This window comes from Toxotes jaculatrix, chromosome 17 (assembly GCF_017976425.1).
Source record: "Toxotes jaculatrix isolate fToxJac2 chromosome 17, fToxJac2.pri, whole genome shotgun sequence".
Taxonomy (NCBI): Eukaryota; Metazoa; Chordata; class Actinopteri; family Toxotidae; genus Toxotes; species Toxotes jaculatrix.
Genome location: NC_054410.1, coordinates 2,721,533 through 2,743,259, shown reverse-complemented (window position 1 = coordinate 2,743,259; position 21,727 = coordinate 2,721,533). Strand labels below are relative to the sequence as shown.

Here is a 21,727-nt window from a genome sequence, read left to right as displayed (position 1 = left end):
AAGGAAGATTTAATTGGACTCTTCTTGGTTCGCTGAGCTTAGCGCGATTTTCCCTCTTTGTTCTCGAGGCAGAGAAATACCCAAAGATCAATCCAAAGTAAACGTCGACTGTGTTTGCTTTAATCTCTCCATATTGTGCAAAAAAACTAACACAGCAGAGTAATCTTTTTCTGAGGCGTTAGCCAAGTGTTGTTTTCTTTCCTCCCCCTTCCCTCTTTCATTTTTATGTGAGAGTTATTTAAAATGAGTCTTTGACACACTTTACATGCTACAGTGCATTAAGAAAGACGAGGAGCTGGGTGCTTTCTGGAGAGGACCCAGCTGTCTTCTGCAAGCCGAGATACTCTGTGTGTGCATATGCAAAAACATGGACGTACAGTTTTTGTAAACTTGTGAATATCAGGGCTATGCACTGAATATCTGAGGTCTGACCAGAGATGTGGACTGGAGACTTGAGAGACAGATCTTTTACAAAAATGAGGACTTGAAACTTGACTGCTGTTACACTTGAATTACCTCAGACTTAACTACCTGAAGACTTGACTTCAGGTATTAACTTCAAAGAGTTGCATTTTGACTTCAGTTTGAGGTGGACTTTAAAAACAGCTCTGCGTCAGGCTGATCTGACAGCCCCTACCCGCGTTAATTTGATGTGAAGTGGTTTGCTGAAATGGTGGTAGATAATTCATTCACTGTGTTTACTGTGAGATCTCTCTCAGTAACAGACAATGCAGTAGATGAGCAAATGTGCTATATGTGAAAGAAATGTCTCGCGTACTGAGGACGTTTGTTGGAGTCTGCAGAAAGGTTGCATCCCTCCTCATTCGCACAAAAGATTCAGCACATCACCCTGTAGTCAGAGAGAATGTGGAGGTCAAAGGTTTAACCCCATTAGAAGCTTCTCTTCTCTATAAGCACATCACATGTTCCACGTTTAAGTGAAAATATACAGGAAATTGGTAGAAATAAACCACAATACAAAAACCTGGAACAACTGAAAACTTTAATAGCTTCATGTTCTCAGGATTTTTCTTTTTTCAGGCCTCTACAAGTTAAGAAAATGAATGAATGTCTAACTCTGATTGCCATGCAGCTAAAGGTTGCAAGGTTTTTACCCAGCAGCAGCAGCAATAATTTATTAGCTTTTCTCATGTTGAGCTGATAATCTGTTGCCTCTGTGGACTGATTTTCTAAAACCTTAATCAGTTAAGAAGATCTTAATCATGGAGTCTTGGAAAACTAAAATAATTAGCTTTTAAAGAAAGACAGAAGGAAGGTGTTATCCAATCCCAAGAGAGTAAAACACGTGCTTTACTGTTGCTTATCCTCCTATAAAATATAACTTTCAGGAGCCACATTATCCTCGTTTATCTCTTGCATTTTTATATATGATATGGAGATAAAGAAAGCAGTGAAGCCCACATACAGTGGCCTCGGTGTCTGGTAGGCATCTCTGGCCTGCGTCATGTCTCTGCCGTCTCCCCCACGGCCCCCTGGCCTCCAGCAGACTTCCTCATGTCCACAGATGGACGAGCAGTAGGGATAAAATGACTGTCGTTTACTGGCAGATGGCATGATTTCCCCTTAGCCGCCGCAGCGCTGAGCTGCAAAGTTGTCTCTTAGGTTTGTGTTTTCTGTGTGTAGTGCTGTGACTGTGTGAGGAGTTCACAGATTACTGTGTGTATCAGGGCCAGAAATGAGCAGGTGCTGAGAACAAAAACGCCCTTGAAAGTTTAGAGCATATTACTGACATATCACTGAGTTGTTTACAGTGACCACTGACCCTTGTGGGCCACCGTAGGTCTGTTTCAGCCAGGAAAAATGCTTTCTGTGACAGAAAATAATCTTTTATTGATTAGAAAACAATGTCACAAGCTTGGTAAGCTGTTTAAGTGACGGTACTCACTGACCTTAAATACATAAAAATGAATTGTGGTTCACATGGAGGGTTTATTCCCCAGAATCAGGTCATTTCATTTCAAAATGCCCCAAAAAGAACAGGAATATGTTTTAAAAGTCCAAGTAACAAGGCTAAGGCTAATCTGGAATAAATCTTGAACTCATTCTCAGGACTGTATTTATTCATGTATGAGGTAAGGAGACACTGTGGTGTGTATGTGTGTGTGTGTGTGTGTGTGTGTGTGTAATTCCTTGTTTCCATGAACTCCACCAAAATGTTGTTTCAGAGCGAGGCGTTGTTTATTTTTCCAAAGGCTGGTGGCATTTCCAAATGTTGTGAAAAAAAAAATGTTTGAGAAGCCAAGTTGACCGATGACAATAAGCAGGGGCTGTGTGTGTGTGTGTGTGTGTGTGTGTGTGTGTGTGTGTGTGTGTGTGTGTGTGTGTGTGTGTGTGTGTGTGTGTGTGTGTGTGTGTTATTCTTCTCCACTCTGTATTTACTGACCACACACACACACACACACACCCCTTCTGTACCCCCCCTGGAGCTCAGCTGAAATATTTGGCTCCTCAGCTTCGATGTCTGTGACACAGCAGACATATAAATTCAACACATTCAGTTTTGCCATTGCATCTGAGTGTGTGTGTGTGTGTGTGTGTGTGTGTGTGTGTGTGTGTGTGTGTGTGTGTGAAACAGAGCAGGCCTACATGGAGTCTGCAGTTAAGTGAATGTTATGTCTGTATGAGCAGAGGCGGATTATGAAAGGGAGGCAATAAAAAAGATGAAAAGAGAGAAAGATAGAAATTAAAGGATAGCAGAGTGTGTGTGTGTTTGTGTGTGTGTGTGTGTGTGTGTGTGTGTGTGTGTGTGTGTTTGTGCTGCAAGACAGAAAGAAGGAGAGGCACAGGGAGAGAGCAAGCGTGGGCGTAAGTGGTTAGTGTGCCCTTCAACCAGAGAAGAAATCAAATGTATGTCATTTTTGGAGACAGAAGACAACAGAGTGTGTGACTGTGTGTGTCTATGTTTGTGCGTATGTGTGGTTAGGTGGGTGTCTGTGTGAGGTCACTGACCCCTCCACCTCCCCCCCTGGCAGTGACCGTAAATGTCAGCAGGGGTTGTTTGGATCGTTAGGAGACTCGTTAAAACCACGCCATCCACAGATTTACGCTCAGGCTCTACAACTCACACACGTAAACACACACACACACACACACAAAAACTCACACATAGAGTCACCACACTGTTACTGTCATTCTCTCTCTCCTTGTGTTGTTTTCCTCTGCCAAATTTCATTTTTCTTCCAGACTCACACACTTGTCTTTTGAAGACCTCTCTTGTCTTGTCAAGTCTTTGATGGTGGCAGTGTTATCCTGAAGGCAGTGTGTGTGTGTGTGTGTATATCAGTATAGTATAGTGTATAGTGTGTTCAGCCAGCAGCTTCAGTGCAGATCTTCAGTGAAAACATGCAGCGTTGAGAACCAGCTGTTCTGCTCATCTCTGGAGGATGAAAGATTTCAGTGTCAAACTATGGTCCTTAATGTCAGAGCAGGAAAAAGTGTCTCATCTCTGCTGTGGATTCATCTTAAGTGAATGTTTTTGCCTCTAGTCCAGCCAACATCACCTCCAGTTTGGGGCCTGCACCCCGCTAGTCTGTGGCCCTGGTCCCCCAAGGTTCCCCTCTTTCAGACTCAAATGTCCCTCTGGTCTATTTAAGTTGCTCCTCAGATCAAACCCAATAACTCTAGTCCACCCAAGTCCCCTCCCTGGTCCCAGTAACCAGCCTTTTTAAATTCTTATTTTATATTGGTCCTTTAGGAATTTGTGTCACAGCCCGTGTACATTTTTCCATCAGGACTCAGTCCAGCTGATTGGTTTTCTGAAGTTGAACATTTTTCCTCCTGAACAGATACCTCTGCCTTTCCAGTGTGCATTTATAGAGAGGTTATTTTTTTCAAGTATGATAGTAGTGTAATTTACTGTGGAGCACTCAACATCCCTACCCTTAAATCATGCTATTATTTAAATGAGTTCTACTCCATGTGTGGGCTTTACATGACTCTCTGAAAATTGGACCGTTCATCACAGCTTAAGCATAAAGTTACACCAAGCGGCTCCTCTTCTTCGGCAGCAACTCTTTCTGTGTCTCTGCATGAATGTTCATTTCCCTGGCAACATTATCAAGAAATCTTTTGGCAAGCGTGGGAAGTGTGCAAGCCAAATAAGCTTTGGAGAATGATGATTTGTTGAACAATGACTGTTCTATCCTCAGTCCATCGGGCACTTAATCCAGTAGACACTTTAGACACTTTTCTGGATGGGAATTAAACATTAAACACAACTCAGAGTTCCATTTAACAAGGGATCATAGTGGGGTACTTCTCCCAGGCTGCTGTTAGCCAGACTCACATGATTTACAGCAAAACATTTGTGACCTATAAAAATAAATTTATATATCAAACAGTAGAAGGTCCTGAATTCACACAATGGTCATTCTCAAGGAAAATTCGAATAAATTATGTGTTTTCAATAACATATTTTACTTTGTGTTGTCTCGTCATTCTGAGCATATTAATATTAGGCAGATTTTCATTAAGCACTCACTGAGTATTACTGTCTAGACGCAGTATTTTTCCAAGGATAACACACAGTCGAGCACAAGTGGAAAAAGCCTGTTGCTAAGCAAAATGTTATTAAAGGTTTTCATATCAGATCACAGTCTGAAGTGAAAATGGTCAGCTTGAATCAGACCAAACTGTGAAACAAAAAGTGCCTTTTATTTCAGGACTGAGACTGAAAATTTCATTTAGGCCAAAAATGAAAAAATGGGGTTTAGAACCTAAATAGTGAAGGTACAGGTTATAAAACTAAAACAAAGAGCTGAAAGACACTAAAATGCTCTGTAGAGCTGAGGGGAGCTGAAGGGCTGCCTGATAACTCTCACTGTCACTGTTGTCCCTTCTTCTGTACATAAAGAGTGAAATCCTCCCAGAAGTCTGCAGACTTTCTCAGGTTTGGGTTAAATGTACACTCAGGCGAGGCTTCACTGGGTATGGAAACAATTTGCAGGCAGCTGTAGATCAGTAGGTCACCGTCAGCCAGCGGCCTTCGTTCAAACCTTGTCTGCGGGCCACAGCTATGTATGTATTAATACACCTCATTAATGCCCTTTGAAACCCTCCCTGCATGTCACTCGATGAATTATGGATGAAAATACAGACCTGTCTGTGTGTTCTGCTCACGTCTAACCCCTGCCACCTTTTCCGCTGTGGGTTTTTTTTTTTTGTCCTTTAGTTCTTTATGTCTTTCTTTTCACTTTCATTCTCATTCAGCACACACACAGGTACAATGTGACACTCACACAAACATGTTCTAAGCCTTAAATCTCCCAGGATATCTGCTTATTTTCTCTTTTTTTTTTGGCATGTTTTCAAATCTCCATCAGTATCTGAGCCCTTTGATTGCCGCATGTACTGCCCGTTTCAGCCTAATGATGTCTTTGCAGCACTTACACACACTTTCTCACGTACACACACACACACACACGCATGTACATGTCCTCCGCTCTACCTCTGGCTGCGGTTCAGGGCGGCTCTCAGCCTGCTGGCTGACAGCGGCGTTGACATACGGCGGGTTTTTAATTACAAAGCTCCCCTTAAGGAAATTGTTGAGATACTTAACAGATAAGGCAGACATGGAGGGGAACAAAGAGGCTTGTTGTGTCGTATCAGGAGGACTGCTTTTGGAGGGCGCACAGGGAGTTAGGGGGCGGGGGGCTGAGGGTTAGTCAGCTGGAGCAGCAGTTAAATCTGACAAAATATTTTTGTGCTGTGAAGCGACTGGTTGATGGTGTTTTAGTGAAAGTTACGTCTCTCTCTCTCTCTCTCTCTCTCTCTCTCTCTCCTCTCTCTCTCTCTCTCTCTCTCTCTCTCTCTCTCTCTCTCTCTCTCTCTCTCTCTCTCTCTCTCTCTCTCTCTCTCTCTCTCTCTCTCTCTCTCTGGCTGATGCCTGGATTTACAGCCACCGTCGGTTTAATTACATAATTTTGACTGAATTGTCATGATGGATGGTGATTACAAAATGAAGCCAATATACACGTCCTTGTGCATGCATAAACATGTTTGCAAGTGTGTGTGTGTAGGTCTGTCTATCTGCTCTGAGTCTGCCCCGCTGGAAGAGTGTGTTTTGTTGCTGGCAGAGGCAAACAGATGGCAGGTTGTGTGTCGAGCTGTAAGGAGTCCAACGCTCTCGCACACACACACACACACACACACAAACACACAAAGGCAGAGAGAGAGAGAGAGACAATCCAGGCTTGATCTGTCTCACCCATCACTCAGCCCCTTGACTCCCTCTTTACACCCCAAATGGCTCTTCAGACACACACACACTTGTTTCTTTTTTTGTGCATCTGTTTGTTATTTTACGTTTTACCAGTGTTGCTTTACTTCTTCATTCTCTTTCACGCTCGCTTACATTCATCTCCCTCCTCACATTTACATTTATTCTACAATATATGTCTCTCTTTGTCATAAACGCGACCAATCATGCCTTATACCAGTGAGGGTGAGGCTGTGTACGCAGCAGAAAGGTCACTGTTCCATCACAGGGCTGACACGTACACACAGGACTTTGATTCCAATTGTCCTTATCCTGGGCCGTGATTGGTTGGGGTGAACTTGCATAATGTGACACAGTGACCAACTCGAAAGACAAACATGTTGTTGTTATCTGATTCTGACGTAACCTGCCTGACTTTGGAGCTGTGAGAGGAAACGCATGCAGGTGCAGGAAGAGCTCACCTGGAAAGGCTCCAGTGGATTCACACCCTGCATCGTGTGGCAGGGTGCACCCTCTATCACAGCCTTACAGTATAACATTAGTATCTTACTGTATCCGTCACAGGTCTCTCTCTCTCTGTCTCCCTCTCTCTGTGTGTGTCTCCCTCTCTCTCTCTGTGTCTCCCTCTCTCTGTGTGTGTCTCCCTCTCTCTCTCTCTGTGTCTCCCTGTCTCTCTCTCTCTCTCTCTCTGTGTCTCCCTGTGTCTCTCTCTCTATGTGACCACTAACCAGAAGCAGAGCTGTCCTGTCTGGCTCTGCTGCACCCCATTTACATTTCTGTGAATGGAAACAGAGAGCCAACAGACAAGTGTGTGTTCAACTGTGAGTGGGAGGGAGGCTGTGAGTGTGTGGGGTATGTGCTCACCTCCTTGTGAGTGTGTGTCTCTTTCATCTTTGTCCTCCCTCTGTCTTCCTCTCTCTCTCTCTCTCTCTCCTCTCTCTCTCTCTCTCTCTCTCTCTCTCTCTCGCCTTTCCTTCCTTGCGGTCACGCTCACACATCTGTTCGCTCTGCCCCTTCATCCTCCTCTTCTTCTTCTTCGTGTTTGCCAGGACAAATTCAAATTTGCTTCATTGGCACGACCATCATAAAGGACACTACTACCAAAGCAGGTTACCCCAGGTTTACAGGATAATCATTCCGATTTGCCCGTTGCTCCTCTGCCTCCTCGTTTTCTTTCTTTCTTTCTTTCTTGAGTTGCTTGATCCATCCATCTTTGCTCGCCTCCGCTGCTGCCGCGCTGTTCAAAAACATCCAGGGTCTCTACTCATGCCCTCACATGCGCTTCTGTTTAAAGCCCCCCCACATCCAGGGCAGCTGACACATCTAATATTGAAACCAAACTCGGCTTCCATCCCTCCCACGTCTCACTCTCTCCCCCTCCGTCACCCCAACTCTCCCCTGTTATTTTGCCAGTAGAGCTATAATAATAAACCCTTGTACCGTCTGCAGAGCGTAATGGAAGCCTTTTTCTCCCTGGAAAGAAGAGAAGGAGAGACTGCTGGTGCTGGCTTAACAGTAGAGCAGTGACAGTCGAGCTGACTCGAGTTTTGGTTTTTTAAAATAACCCACGTCAGAAATTTTTCAAAACTCCCATGAAATGTTATTTTTGAGTGTGGTTTATCTGGTAATTGGCTGCATTTTTTCCTCATGTGACAACTTTCTCCTCATTGTTGCCGCAGGGTACGGCGTTTTATCTGCTGTGTGTCGCCACAAAGTCACAATCGGAAAACATTAGGTTATTTTTAACAGTGAAATAGAGCGGTTTTTAATTTTTGCTTATCTAACGAAGAGCTCTGCTTTTGTGTGTGTCTGGTCTTTAGTCTGGCCACAGACTTCCTAAAGGCTCATGATATCATCTTTGACCTTTATCGACCTGACAAAGACAAGTTGCAGCAACACTGATTCTTCTCCTCCTTCACTAGATTCTGACCTCCCGCTGATACACTGGCCTTTAACTGACATTAGCTGTAAAATCATAAAGGCTGCTGGTTTCTCTGGAGCTGTGTGCAGTTACGGCCATTTTATGCACCTATCCATCATTTGTCTGACACGTTATAGACTCAACGATCAAACTTCATAATCAAGACATCAATTGTTAATCAGACTAATCATTGTTGCTGCTTTAGTCTCAGAAAACCCACATTCCTGTTGTCCAGTTCAGCCGCAGCCCCGAGCCGTCGGCCAATGAGCCGCTTCACTGGAGCAGCTGGGAGTCAAGTACGAGTGCTTTGCTCAGTGGCACGTTGGCGCTGGCTGAATAGGAAAGCAAACTGAACATTTTCATGTGTGAAGCACTACGCTGTTGTATTGTGCTCTGTAGGAAACTCCATTGACTCTTTAATGAATGGCAAAGCAGGACTGTAGGCCACGGTGGAGTGGAGCGCATACAGTCACCCTGGTAACTGAAGTGGTTACCATAGATATGTCAGGCTGTCCGGGTACCTGCAGGGCACAGCTAACTAGTTAGCAATGCTAACAGTCTTGGACTGTTTACACTGAAAAAGAGTTTTTGGTCATATGAAGTTAATTTCATTTATTTTATATTCACCCTGGTTGTAGAGGACTGTACATTGTTCAGGCAGTGTTGGTATAGATGTCTTGTATAGATGTCCCAGGACAACTGTGCTCCAGGTGTTGTCTTTCCCAAACAGAGGCTCGTCTCTGTGGCCTGTTTGTGCTGTAAGTGAAGGCAGGTCCTGGAGGAAAGCAGCAGGGAGGGATGATGGGATTAGAGGCTTTCCTGCTCCTGTCCTGCTCTCATAAGCAAACACACTTAACACACCAGTTCAGGAGTTTCACCACGTTCGGACAGACGCAGGGTTGTCTGCATGTTAATAAAGTTTTTTATACCTTCTCTTTCCAAATTCCAGAGTTTGACATGAAAAACGTGATTATCAAATAACTTAAGAGAGAAAAAAAAAAAGAACAACCTAGAGAAGGGGTTTAGTGGTGGTTCAGTAGCCGGCCGGTACGGGACAGGAAGCAGCTCAGGAAGTGTTCGCGGGTGCTGCCGGTGATCAGAAGCACATGGTGGCTCAGATCAACAGCATGGTTTCACGTAGAGAGGTAACAAGAGAGGGACAGACCTACACAGCCCCACTGCACTAATAAACAGCATCATAAACAGAGCAGTAAACACTTTTATGTCCTGCTGATCCCAACCCAGGGACACACCCACCCTGCCTCCACCTTCAGACACTCCTCAGATCAAACAGTTTTACAGCTTCAGACTGCAAGTTTAAAAATGAGCTTGATTTTGGGAAACCTGCCTTTCTTCAAGTCTGGATCTACTACTGACATTTACCCAGTGGGTTTTATTAGGGCTTTCTTAGTTATTGAATTAAGTGGGGTGTAACCAGGAGTTCAAGGCAGCCACATGCCCCCCAGAATATTTGGATCAGACACCAAAAACATCAAATTTGCTTTAAACATTTGTTTTTATTTGGATTATTCACATTTAATTTACCCAGGTAACTCCTCTGTTACATTTTTTGTACATTTTACTTCCCTACATGAAGATTTAAATTCTGCTTTAAAGCCATGTCCAAACTTCCAGGAATAAAGGTGCAGATTATGTTTAATTGAAACTGAATTTGCAGATATAAAAGTAGTCTATTTAAAATATTCTGGGTATGAACGTACTGGAATCAGCCTGTAAAGTAGCTTCCATAATAAGTTCTTACTCTTCCCAGGTCTCCCAAAGTTCCCAAAATTCCCAGAAAAGGTACAAAGGACATGACCTCAGTACTTCAGTGACTGCTATTCCCCTGCATAGGGTTTACACTGGCTGCCATATATTTCCTGCTGCATGTTTCTGGTGCTGGTAGTGTTTATTCAGAGTGAAGAAAACATGTAAAAGCTTGATAAAAGGCTCCTTCTTAGTGATGCTTGACAGATTAATTAACAAAGTCTAGATGAGGTTTTAACTTTCTGCTCAAAGCGTCTCTTTGTCGCCATTGTTAACTCCTCTGAAACACAGAGTCAGTGTGAGAGAGTGTAAACACGATTACTGAAGGTTTTTTTCTTATAGGGTGAATGAACAACGCTGCTGTGTAGGTTTGCAGTGTCGCCACGGCAACACATCCATGCAGTGTGTATGTAGGTGTGGGTGTGTTCAGCAGACAAGTGTGCCTTTGACCTGATCACAGTCCATGACACTGATGTCTCTGTCACCTCACACACACACACACAACACACACACACACACACACACACACACACACACACACACACACACACACACACACACACACACACAGCTATCACTATCTTACCAGGGCAGGACATTATTTGTGGGGGCAGGTCATCCCAGCTGGAGAGTATCAAAAGATGTGTGTCAGTGTGTGTGTGCGTGTGTGTGCGTGTGTGCGCGTGTGTGCGCGCGCGTGTGTGTGTGTGTGTGCGTGTGTGCGCGTGTGTGTGTGGGTGTGTGTGTGTGGATCAGGGGGGTTCACTTGCCACACAGAGAGGTTAGGGCAGGGTCCTGGTCGGGGTCACCGGAGGTCAAAGTTTAACGTTTCAATCAGGCGTCTCCTCGTGCTGTGTCAGTGTTCGGAGATGGTTTCCATCAGCCGTTTCTTTTCTTTACGGATTTGAGATAAAACATCACTTTGAACTTTTAGAAATTCTCTGTTCTATTCTCTGTCATTCATTTAAATTCTCTAAAAAATTTTCAGCAAAGTATTTTTGTAATTGTGTGCAACTAAAATGGTGTTTGGTGATATGAATATATTCCCTTAGATGATAGAAATTCCTCAACTGTCAGAATTTGTTGTAGTGTTTATACTAGCTGTCTGTTTAATATCTCTGTTTGTATTTGGCCATTAGCCTATCTGCAAAAAAAAAAGGATATAGCACTGTGGGCATAGTTTTTGGGAGATTTTTGGATTCAATGGACTCCTTTAGTTCTGTGGTTTAGTTTCACCAACAGTGCCCACAGTGGCGTAGTGTAATTCTTCATATCCAGACGAAACTTTTGTTTTTCTGCTTTAGCCCCAGTTTCTGCTTTTTGTCTTTTCCTGATGACTTTCCTGATTCAGCAAAGCTCTCAGGATACAGCAGTGCTGACCGAGCATCCAAAGTCTGTGTGAAGTCATTTGGGTTCTGACCCTATATCAATATGCTGCACAGTGGACTCTGTTCATGTTGTTAAGGGAAAGTTAAGTGTATAGACAACATGCTGCCTCAAAAAAGGACATGACACCCAAATTCTGAGATCCGAAAATCCACCTTGTAATCAGATTGGTTCCTCCATGTTGTTTAGGGAAGTGTGATTATGTTGTGTAGTAGCCCCACACACACACTTCTCAGACATCCTGGCTTTTGTGGGCCGAGCTTCTTACACTTGTCTGTTGAATTGAAACTAGGCCAGTTCGTCTTTGGAATGACAATTACCATGGACCAAACCCAGGCCCTGTTCTGAGTCTGGAGGGATGGAGAGGGGAGGTGGGGGTGATGATGAGGGTATGAAAGGAGAAAAGACGATTGGGTGCTGCCAAGATGCTCTGGACGTACAGTAGCTTCCGATGCTCGTTAACGCAGCTGAGCAGAGGGCCAGGCACTGGGGGGGGGGGGGGGGGGGGGGCAGAGGAGGAGGAGGAGGCAGGGAGGCAGGGAGGGAGGGAGGGTGAGGCTGGCACAGGCCGGGGCGGGATGTTTAGAGGCAACGTCTATCTTTAACTTTATTTTAGGGGCTCTTTTGATAAAGGGCGGCTCAGCTCGGCAAAGAATAGAGGCAACAAGCTGGGGAAACCCTCCCTCCCTCCTCCCTCCTCTTTTCTCCTCTCCTCCTTGATCTCCGCCGAGCCATCCCTCTTTTTTTCTCCATCTCCTCCTGGCAGTCTTCTCCACAACGGTGTGAGGTTGTCAGGCTGGCCCAGATTAGGGGCATTGTCCGAAGGTATTTACATCCGGCCAAACCATATTAAACAGAGATTAGGGGCTTTCACAGCACATTGCAAAAAAGGGGGAAAAAACGAAGGAGGTAAAAAAGAAGAGGGAGCTTTTCCAGGATGAGCAGGATTTACAATTGGCATAGCTGTGAAATGGAGGAAGAAAAATGTGCTCTTTATGGAGGGGGTAGGTGATGGTTGTGGCGGTGGTGTTTGGGGGGGGGCGGCTTCCACAGATCCTGTTTGAAGGTCATGTGATGCTGACTTGTCTGAGAGGGTGTTGAGTGTGCCAAACGGTTGGCAGCCAGTCCAGTTTTTCAGCATACGGCGTGGAAGCGAAAGTAAAAGAATCTGTTGGTGGGACACAGTGAGCAGACGGACTGCTGTGGAGGACATCTCGGTCTGAACCAGGCTGTGTCCGTCTGTGTGTCTGTGGCTCCTCAGGAAATTTCTTCAAAAGATTGTTTCTTTTTATTTAATTATTATTTGGGTCTTATTATAGTAGCTGTGGCCATAATCAGTCATAAACACAGTCTCACATCGGCTCGTCTGGTTGATGTAATTGACTTTGATTTTGTGGCTCTTGATCATGAAATTTCATTTGTTTAGTTAAATTTGACCAAATTATCTTAACTCAAAGTCCACTAACTAATTCAACCTCATCTTACTGTTAGATTTAGATCTTGTACACATCTACATACCATCCTCGCTACCAGCTTCACACGCATGCACACCAATTGGCCGTGAGTGATCACCAGAATGTGGAAAGTATTTTCTCTCCCTGTTCACAAAGAAGGAGTTTGGTCTTTTTCAGTAGTAGAAGCAAACAACTAATTACCTGCAATAAAAAAGGCCATTTGTCGCTGAACTGCTTGCCACTGGCTTGGAAGCAGTCCGCTCTGCAGATGTTGGAAACACGGCCTTGTTGTATTATTAGCTCAGTGTAGTGAGGAGGAGGAAAAAAGGGAGCCTGATAAAGATGAATGTCTCCCTCACCCATCTGGAATCCATCACTTTCAAAAGAGGTTTAAATGTAGATATGGTTTAAAAAGGTATGTGTTGCTGCTCTTCTACCAGACTCAATAAAAGTACCTGTTAAGTCCCCTTAAAGACAGAGAGTCCTGTAATCTTTTACGGTTTATGATCCTCCTTGCCGGCCTGTTTAAACCTGCGTGGATGCTGCTTCATGCAAAGCAGCCTGGCCGAACCAGAAGTGAGCAGGAAGTTTAATGGATAGTAATAAATCGGCAAAACGTTTCTTCTTATTTTTACGGATGTCAGGTATCATTGAAGACACACAGGTTTAGTGTTTCAGCACAGCAGTGATGAATAGATGAATGAATTCATCAAACTGCCACCACCAACACCACCACACTGCGATTTGGTTGTTTACAGACAGACGGGAAATTCAAACTCGCCACCAACCCCAAGGATACACGTCAAGAAACATCTCACATTCACATACACCCAGACACAAAACAATCTATTAAACAACATTTTAAATATATAAGTGTAGATTCAGATTCAAATCTTTGATTTGGAGTTGATTTTCCTGCTTTTACTGCTCACAGATCTTGGTGTCGAAAGCTAAGAAGTGTTAACAAAGCTGAAAATGGGGTGACAGACCACACCGGCAAACTGTGCTAATGCAGATCTTAAAGGAGAGAAAAGACTGAGCACCCGAAGGAACGCGTGTACACACACAGCCAGTGTGTGCACCTCCTTCAAGGCTGCACAGTGTTTTACATTTGTAGAAAATATTTAATCTGCATTCTGAATCTGAGTCAAAAGACACATAGCAATAGACAATGATTACATACACTTTATTTATTTATTTATTTAGTTCATTAAAAAAAATCTTGCAATTTGGAGAAATCTCACATTACATTAACCCAAAAATCAGTTGTTATCACTTGTACAGAGGGTGAGATTTCCCACCTATTTTCAATGAAATCCATTGACAAGGACAACAGACCTCCTCAGTGGAAGCGATGAAACACAAAGGGCCCAGTGTATGTTTTGGCCCAAAAAAATTGTTTGTCTAACCCAAAATTAGGATTCTGTATTAGTGTAACAACCCTCTCAGCTCCCTACAAATAGTAAGTCTGTGTTTTAAAGTCGTAAAACTGCTTCTAATCATCCTTTAAGACAAATGTTAGACTAAAACGTTTGAGCTAAACGTCATCCAGGTTCCCTCTCTTGAACCTGATGTGGCAGCAGCCATGGCGACAGCTCCTTGGTCTGGTCTACACACCTTCCTGTTCCTCTAGGATCTCTTGTTCAGCCCCTTAGTGTGTGTGAGTGTGTGTTAGAGGGGGAGAGAGGCAGGCGTGGAAAGGCTTCCCACATAAAGAGGCCTTTTCATCCCTGGGGCCGCAGTCTGCCCGCCGGCCCCTGGAGAAGTTTGGAGAGGATAAATAAACCTCTTCAGACGCACAGAAAAGATGGAGTCTATAAGCGGCGCATTAACAGATAGCGCGCTGCAGTATCTCAAAGAGAGACTTTATATGATTCTGAAGGGCTGTTTGTTATGATATTGAGCTGAGAGGGTAAGAAGGGCCAGCAGGGCAGGGGCCTCTTGATTTATGGAGTGACTGTCCATCGCAGCGCACACACACACACACACACACACTGCTCCACGTTTACTGTCACAGATACATACACACATATGTACACTACCGGTGTAGAACAATTTCTTTTTGAGATTGAAATTGAGATTTTAAAAACAAGGAATCCTTGAATTCAAACCCAGCAGCCAAACACAGTGTGATGTGTGTTTTCTACAGTGGAAATTAAATGTTGTTCAAAAAGTTGTGTTGCTCCAACACTGCCTTTGTACACACAGAGGGTTTGTAAGTCATCAGCAGAAGGTGGGTCACCTGTACGATCTGTTCCACTGCCGCAGGAAAACTGTAAGTTAACCAGTTACTTAATCCCTGGAAAAAGAAAACGTTTTTTCTATGAAATCAACATAATTCTTCAGTTTGTGGTGACGTAAACTTGCATTTCCTTCCTTGTTTCTTACCTGGTTTACTGCCGACCTTTGTACCGTTAGAGGTTTTTCACTGGACTTGAGCTGCTGAAATTTCTATAAAAACTGGAAAAGTGGGGACGTACTAAAACTTTTGATCGGTAGTGTACATATCCGAGCCCACTTTGACATTTACACACTCAAAAAGTACATATCACACATTGCTTCCAGCTGGCCCCAAGTTCCGGTGAGTGTTCCCACCCCCTTCAAACACAAACCACACACACACACACTCTCTCTCTCTCTCTCTCTCTCTCTTTCTCTCTCTCTCTCTCTCTCTCTCACACACACTCACACACACAAACACACCAGGCAGCCGATAGCTCACACATGCTGCACCAGACGAGAAAACAGCAGGAATGTCTAGATGTTGATATCAAGTTGGACCCCACCAGAACGCTGCAGCAGAGCTTTCATTTATCTGCTTCGTCAGAATCACTTCAGGTCTGGTTTATTCACAAAGAGCTTTTATATCAAACAGGTTTGTCAGCAAGTGGTTCACGGAGAATAAAGAACGTAAAGACTAAAGATTTTAAAAGACAAATGATCAAAGATCCCACAGCACAAAACACGTCCAGGAATTTCTCTGGGTGAAATCACGTCAGTCGAAGTGGCACACAGTCGTCTTCTGCTTTGTTTATATTTGCTGTGCAGTTAGACTAAACAGGGCCGTGCTGGGCTCTTGTTTAATATCTGAAGTGCAGTCCACCACCAATCAGATGCAGATTCTTCTCTGATTACAGCAACTTCAACGCCATCTTGAAAACTTGCAACAGATTTTTATTTTCTTGTTTGGTTTGTTCATTGACTTTACTGCTGTGATGAAATATGCAAAGCAGCTGTGTGACGAGTTTGGAAGCTTCAGCTGTGGTTTCAGCGTCAGTGACAGTGAATAAACCAGGTTACATGTCTGTGTATAGATTCAGCAGGTTATACAGTCTGACTAATGTCCTACTGTACCCAGACTGTTTTTGGCGAGTAGAGACTCTTTCGGGGACAGGAACCAAAACCGAAATGATGTTCCTGCCTTTAGACTGCGTGTGAAGTTCCTGTAAGACTTCCTGTAGCCAAAAATAGACCTGATTCCAGTCTTTCCAGGATCTTTTTTGGCCCATTAAGCCTCGCTGTCAGAATCAGGAAAGCACCAAAGAGAAACTGGCCCAGTTTGATTTCGACCTGCTCTGAAACTGCAGCTTTGATTCTGTTCACCTCACATGCAGGGGAAGGTGACTGACTAACGCCCTGTTCCACATTCATTGACTTCCACACATTCCCACCTGGGAGCTGCTCGGAATTTAAAGTGCTCAGTCGCTAATTAGGAATTCCTCTCTCTGCATATTTCTCTGTGGCACACTTACCTGAGCCCATTTCAAAGAACTGTCTCTTGTCAAGGTGATCAAACCTATGACCTCACGTTACAGGGCTTTCCCCTGAAAGGTACAACAAGACAGCTACAGTCTTCACTAAATCTGTCCTGAAAGTTGAGCGGTGGCACAAAGTGATGCCTTTTCCAAAAAACCCTGTTTTATTCAAAACAGCTTTTTTTTTTTTTTCCACATCCAAATCTGCATTTCAAAGTGCAGGATCTGAAGCAGAACCAGATATTTTGTCATTGACGGTGACCAGAAAAAGGGGGCTTTGCTCTTTTGTGTGACACCTGAGAAATGGAGTATTTTAATGCATGAGGGATATACCTTTGTTTTGTTTTGTTCTTTCGGTAAATTATATTTGTTTAGCCTGTGGCGGTGTTCACATCCAAGTGCACAAACATTCTATTTTCCCTGGATCAAAGCAAAAGTATTCTTTTTACAACGAGATGACAAAAAAATGCACTGCCTTGCTTTGCTGTTAACAAATCCTAATTAAAAAAACTGTAATATCAGATCCATATTTTTCTCCAATGAGGCCACAGTTTGCTTGCTTTAAGTAAATGTAGAAGTATAAAAAATAATAACAGATATAGCTGTTTAATGTCAGGTTACACTTGTTTAAAAGGCACATTTTGTAAATATTAGACTGAGCAAATAAAGAAACTGTCACTATAATCAACAAGATATATTTTGGTTAATATTTAAAGGGCCAGAAAAAAAAAAAGAATGAGACATGATGAAACTGCATGGTTAGATACCATTAGGTTGAAGTGAGACATCTGGGTGAAATAAACCTTTAAACAGGAAATATGTGCCTAATACAAAGAAACAGTTTCAGTCAAGTCTTGGTGCTGGTGCCGGTGCTCGCTCAGAGCTGCCAGGGGAGGTTTTTCTTCCAGTGTTCAGGGTCCATAAAGCTGAATTGAGCTATGAGTCTCTGGAGATTATTATATCTACCTCATAAAGCCAAGTTCCCCATGTTAAAGACCTGAAGATATTCTAAGACCTATTTTTCCTTTTCTTTCACAGAGGTCATAAGTAATACAGGAAAGTAGCGAGTCATTCATGCTGGGTTTGAATTTATGCTCTCTGCACCGTCGCCTCGCTGTTTTTCCTCTTTTTCCTCAATGGGCTTTTTTGTTTAAAAAAAAAAGAAAGAAAAAAAGTGTTGTAAATATCGCTGTCAAAGCTGGAGGCCACGCAGAGAACTGCACAGCCATGGTAAGCACATTATTGACTTAACATCTCCACTAGTTTTAATGGATGTAATAAGATGGAAAAACAATTCACAACTCATCCATTCATTTCAGTCTATTTAAGACCTTTAGTTCGTAGAATAAAATCTTTCACTACAATCTTTCACTCAAAATCACTACATTTATCAAATGGCTTTAGTTTGGTTAGAAATGTTACCATCACAGATTTGGTTTGTCAAAAGTGTCAAATGTCAAAAGTCTAGTTGTCTATGTTCAAACCAGGCTAAGTTTTGTTGAAAAGTTAAATTAGATTTTTGATTTATAAAAAAAAAAAAATCAATAATAACAGAATTCTTTTAGCTCAAAGACATGTGCAGTTTTTGGCATCTTCAGGGAGAGAATCTTATTAACCTGTAGAACAGCAACAGCTGATGTAAATACCCACAAGCTGAAAATCTTCTGGATTTTCATGTTATTTTGAATTTCCAGTCTGTGGATTTTCATTATTCTGTTGTTTTATTATCTCCAAGTTTGGAGATTTTCATTACTGATGCCTTACCTAAAGGGGCTGGTCGTCAAAATGAGTAGTTTTACTTGTAATGGAGTATTTTTCCAATGTGATATGACTGATTTAAGTGCTACCTGTGCAACTGTAGTTTGGGATTTTGGTTTTGATGATGAGCCGACGTGCAGACATGTTTCAAAGGGACTTTGGCAGTGTTACCTGCTGGTTCTCCCACATAAACAGCACCTCCGTCTGTCTGCGATCGTCTCCTTGGCTGATGTTCGTCTGCACCGGCAGCCTGCCTCACACTGAAAGGGCCCATCTATAATTTAGAGCACCTATTATGTATTCTGCGTGAAGATTGTCTCGTCTGGGCCGCTCCCGATTTCAACTTTGCCTCTCAACTCTAATTTCTTAATCTCAGTTTGAGGCTGTCTGTGAGAGGGATGCGTTCACATTCACTTCTTGTCAGCGAGCCTCTGTAGCGCCGCTGCCTTTTCAGCGGGTCAACAGTGGGTGTATTTGCTATCATAAATCACGCTCTTAACACACCTCATTCAGTCTTTCCCATGGGTGGGTGGCTGTGCATTTGTGCATGCGAACAAGTGTGTGTTGTGTACTCTGTTGCCCAAGACTGCAGCTGCACTCTTGCATATGTGAAAGTATGCAGGCATTTGTGCGCTTGCAAGTGTCCTTGTGCGTGTCCTTTGTTTAAATGGTTTCCAGACCGACAAGAGTCTGCATGACGTTGTCTTTTCTGTCTCTCCCTGATGGCTATGATGTGTAACTGAGGTCTGGATGAGAAGACACCTCTGATGGAGGGACGAGAGGACACACAAGGGGACCCAGTGTTTATTTATCCAGACATGTCCCTCCATCTCTCCTCCGTCCTCAGAGGAGGCCGGCATCCTTAGTGAGGCTAGTAAACATGTTGATTTTTCCCTGGCTCTAGCCGAGCTGGCACACGGAGCTCCTGGAGTAAATGAGCTGGTGTTTGACAGGGAAGGTGGAGGAGGATGGGGGAGGGGCTCGTGTCCACACAGCTCAGTTCTGTCTTCTTCTTCATGCTGTAATAAAAAGTCGCACTTTTCTGACTTCCAGAGGCAGATTAGCTGATAGCTCGCCAGTGGGTCGGTGGTTAACTCTGCACCATTGCCTCTGTGTTGAGAGGGGTTCTTTTTTAAACTGAGAAAACTGACTCTTAATTACATAATGGAAAAAGGAAGAGGGTGTTTATGCAAAAGCCCAAACCCTTAATTATTAAAACTCTACGATGTGTACCTGAGGGGACACAGGTGATTATTCAGGTAGAAAACAGGCAGACGTTGCCTGTCCTGCCTTCTTTTTCTTCTTCACAGTTGAGAGGCAAGATCAGAGAATGTTAGACATTTTTTAATTGATTAATGATCAAAAATTGGCTCATAAGTTATCTGTAAATGTAAGCTTTCTAGACACAATGAATTTGAAGTTCAAACTGAAAGACGTGTTAAAAGATGGGCTCATTCATTCATCAAGTTGGATCTTTTCTTATAAACCCCTGTTTTGTTCTTTTTGTGTGCAGACTCTGTGTCCAGCGAGACAGCCTTCCTGGAGGACTATGTTCTGGGCATGGGGGACACCCTGGAAATGTCATGTGACCTGGAAGACCCCTCAGAGCCCGTCGTCTGGTTCAAAGACGGCACAGGACTGGTGCCTAGTAACCGGACGCGGCTGGGTCAGAGGATGCTGCGCATCATCAACGTGTCATACGAGGACTCGGGCGTCTACTCGTGCCGGCTCGCCCACAGCAACACGCTGCTCAGCAACTACACCATCAGGGTGACAGGTGAGAGAATGGACCACTGTATCACCAACAAAAACAAAGTCCCTGTCTCGTGTACAGAGTCATGCAGTGTTTTGTAGCACGCCCAAAGTATCTGTTACTATGCCGGTAGTTGATTCTGTCTGGGAAAAGTAAACTGGTGTATTCAAATAAGAGTGAAATAAAGGAAAACCTATAGCCACGCTTCCGTGCACTGTGAGAATGTGGAAGAAGATTAAGAGATATAAATTATATTTTCAGTGACACTGCCCTTTAAATAAGATATAAAATCAAGGACATACTCATTTTTAAGCTACTTGGATAACTGGCAGAGCTCCACTGGTAACAGACACTTTGGCTGCACCCTGCAGAGCTCTCAGAAAACTGACCTGCCTCAGTTTTTCTGCCCATCTGACAGACAACTGAGAATCAGAGTATCTCCTATCAGTGAACATTGTTGAACAGTTACAACAGTGATGTCTCGACATGACAGCTTTTCACAACGGTTTGTAGAAACACAATGAAAACTTAGCTCAGGAGGAAAGTTCTGTTATTTCTTCCTCCTACTCGGCTTCAACTCCCAGTCAGCTGCCTGCCAAGCTGTATACACACACACACGCACACACATATACAGCCTCACACTGGCACAGACTTTCACCGGCTAACACCCGGCCAAGTTTCACACAGATTCCCCCTCCTGATGCGTAGTCAAAGGTGAAATTCATTATCGTAGGAGGGGATGAATTACGTTTTAAACGAGTGTGTGATGCAAAATGAGCTCTAATAGGAATGTAGGAGGGGTGGGGGTGGTGGGGGGTTGCAGAAGGGAGTGAGCAGTAGCTTAAAAGTCGGGCGGCTTTTCCCGTAAAACTCATGGACACCAGCTGAAACTGTTATTGACAACTAATTAGAAAGCAATTAGCTCGAAACATTTCATCATTGAAAACAGATGGGGTGGCAAGAAATGAGAGAGTTCACTCGCTCGCAACCCACCCACCCCCCTCCTCACACACACACACACACACACACACACACACACACACACACACACACACAGAGATGCATGTGTTTGGCTGCAATCCGGGAAGAAAATGGCCTTTTCCAGGACTGATCAGATGTGGACAGCTTCTCCTCATGGACCCACATATCAGCTGCAGACTGCAGGAGGACGCTTTCAAACACACTCCCCACATCACTGATTTAGAAGGAAGAAGCCATCCATCTTTCCAAGTCAGATTTTTTTTTTTCTTTGTGCAAAAATTGAGGTGAGATAACTGCATTTGCTTCCAGCTCAGCTCAGCATGTTTTAGGAGTGAAAACCAAGCAGGAAGCTAATTCATCGCAGCCTGTTGTCAGACATTTTCATGCCATTTTAACACTCAGTGCATGTTTAAGTTACCTGTAAAGTCAGACTTCTTACAGTATGTGGTCACAATATCCTGTTCCCCCGTAAACCAACCGTTCTCCTCCCTCTACTCTAAACACAGCCTGAGCTCCATCTAAAACACACATGGACTATTATGTTTTTCCTCAAATATTTGAGTAAGGTGTCAGATATTTAGGAGCAGTATCAGATTTAGCACCTGGACGGCGTCCAGACAGCGGAAGGCGGCCAGATCACATTGTACACACACAGGGTGCACATGTTGGAAACAAGAGGCTGAAATGTGAGGAGATGAAAGAAGTTACCTGCAA

The 21,727-nt window shown here is 43.6% G+C and overlaps 1 protein-coding gene across 8 annotated transcripts in view; it reads left to right on the top strand.

Annotated features, from left to right (window-relative positions):
* Positions 1–21,727, top strand: part of fgfr3 (fibroblast growth factor receptor 3) — a 66,166-nt gene that overhangs the window by 6,421 nt on the left and 38,018 nt on the right. For all 8 annotated transcript variants that reach the window (XM_041061564.1, XM_041061566.1, XM_041061565.1 and 5 more), the window contains exon 3: positions 19,793–20,056. In XM_041061564.1, coding sequence (XP_040917498.1) covers positions 19,793–20,056 — 264 coding nt within the window. The remainder of the gene's footprint in view (positions 1–19,792; positions 20,057–21,727) is intronic.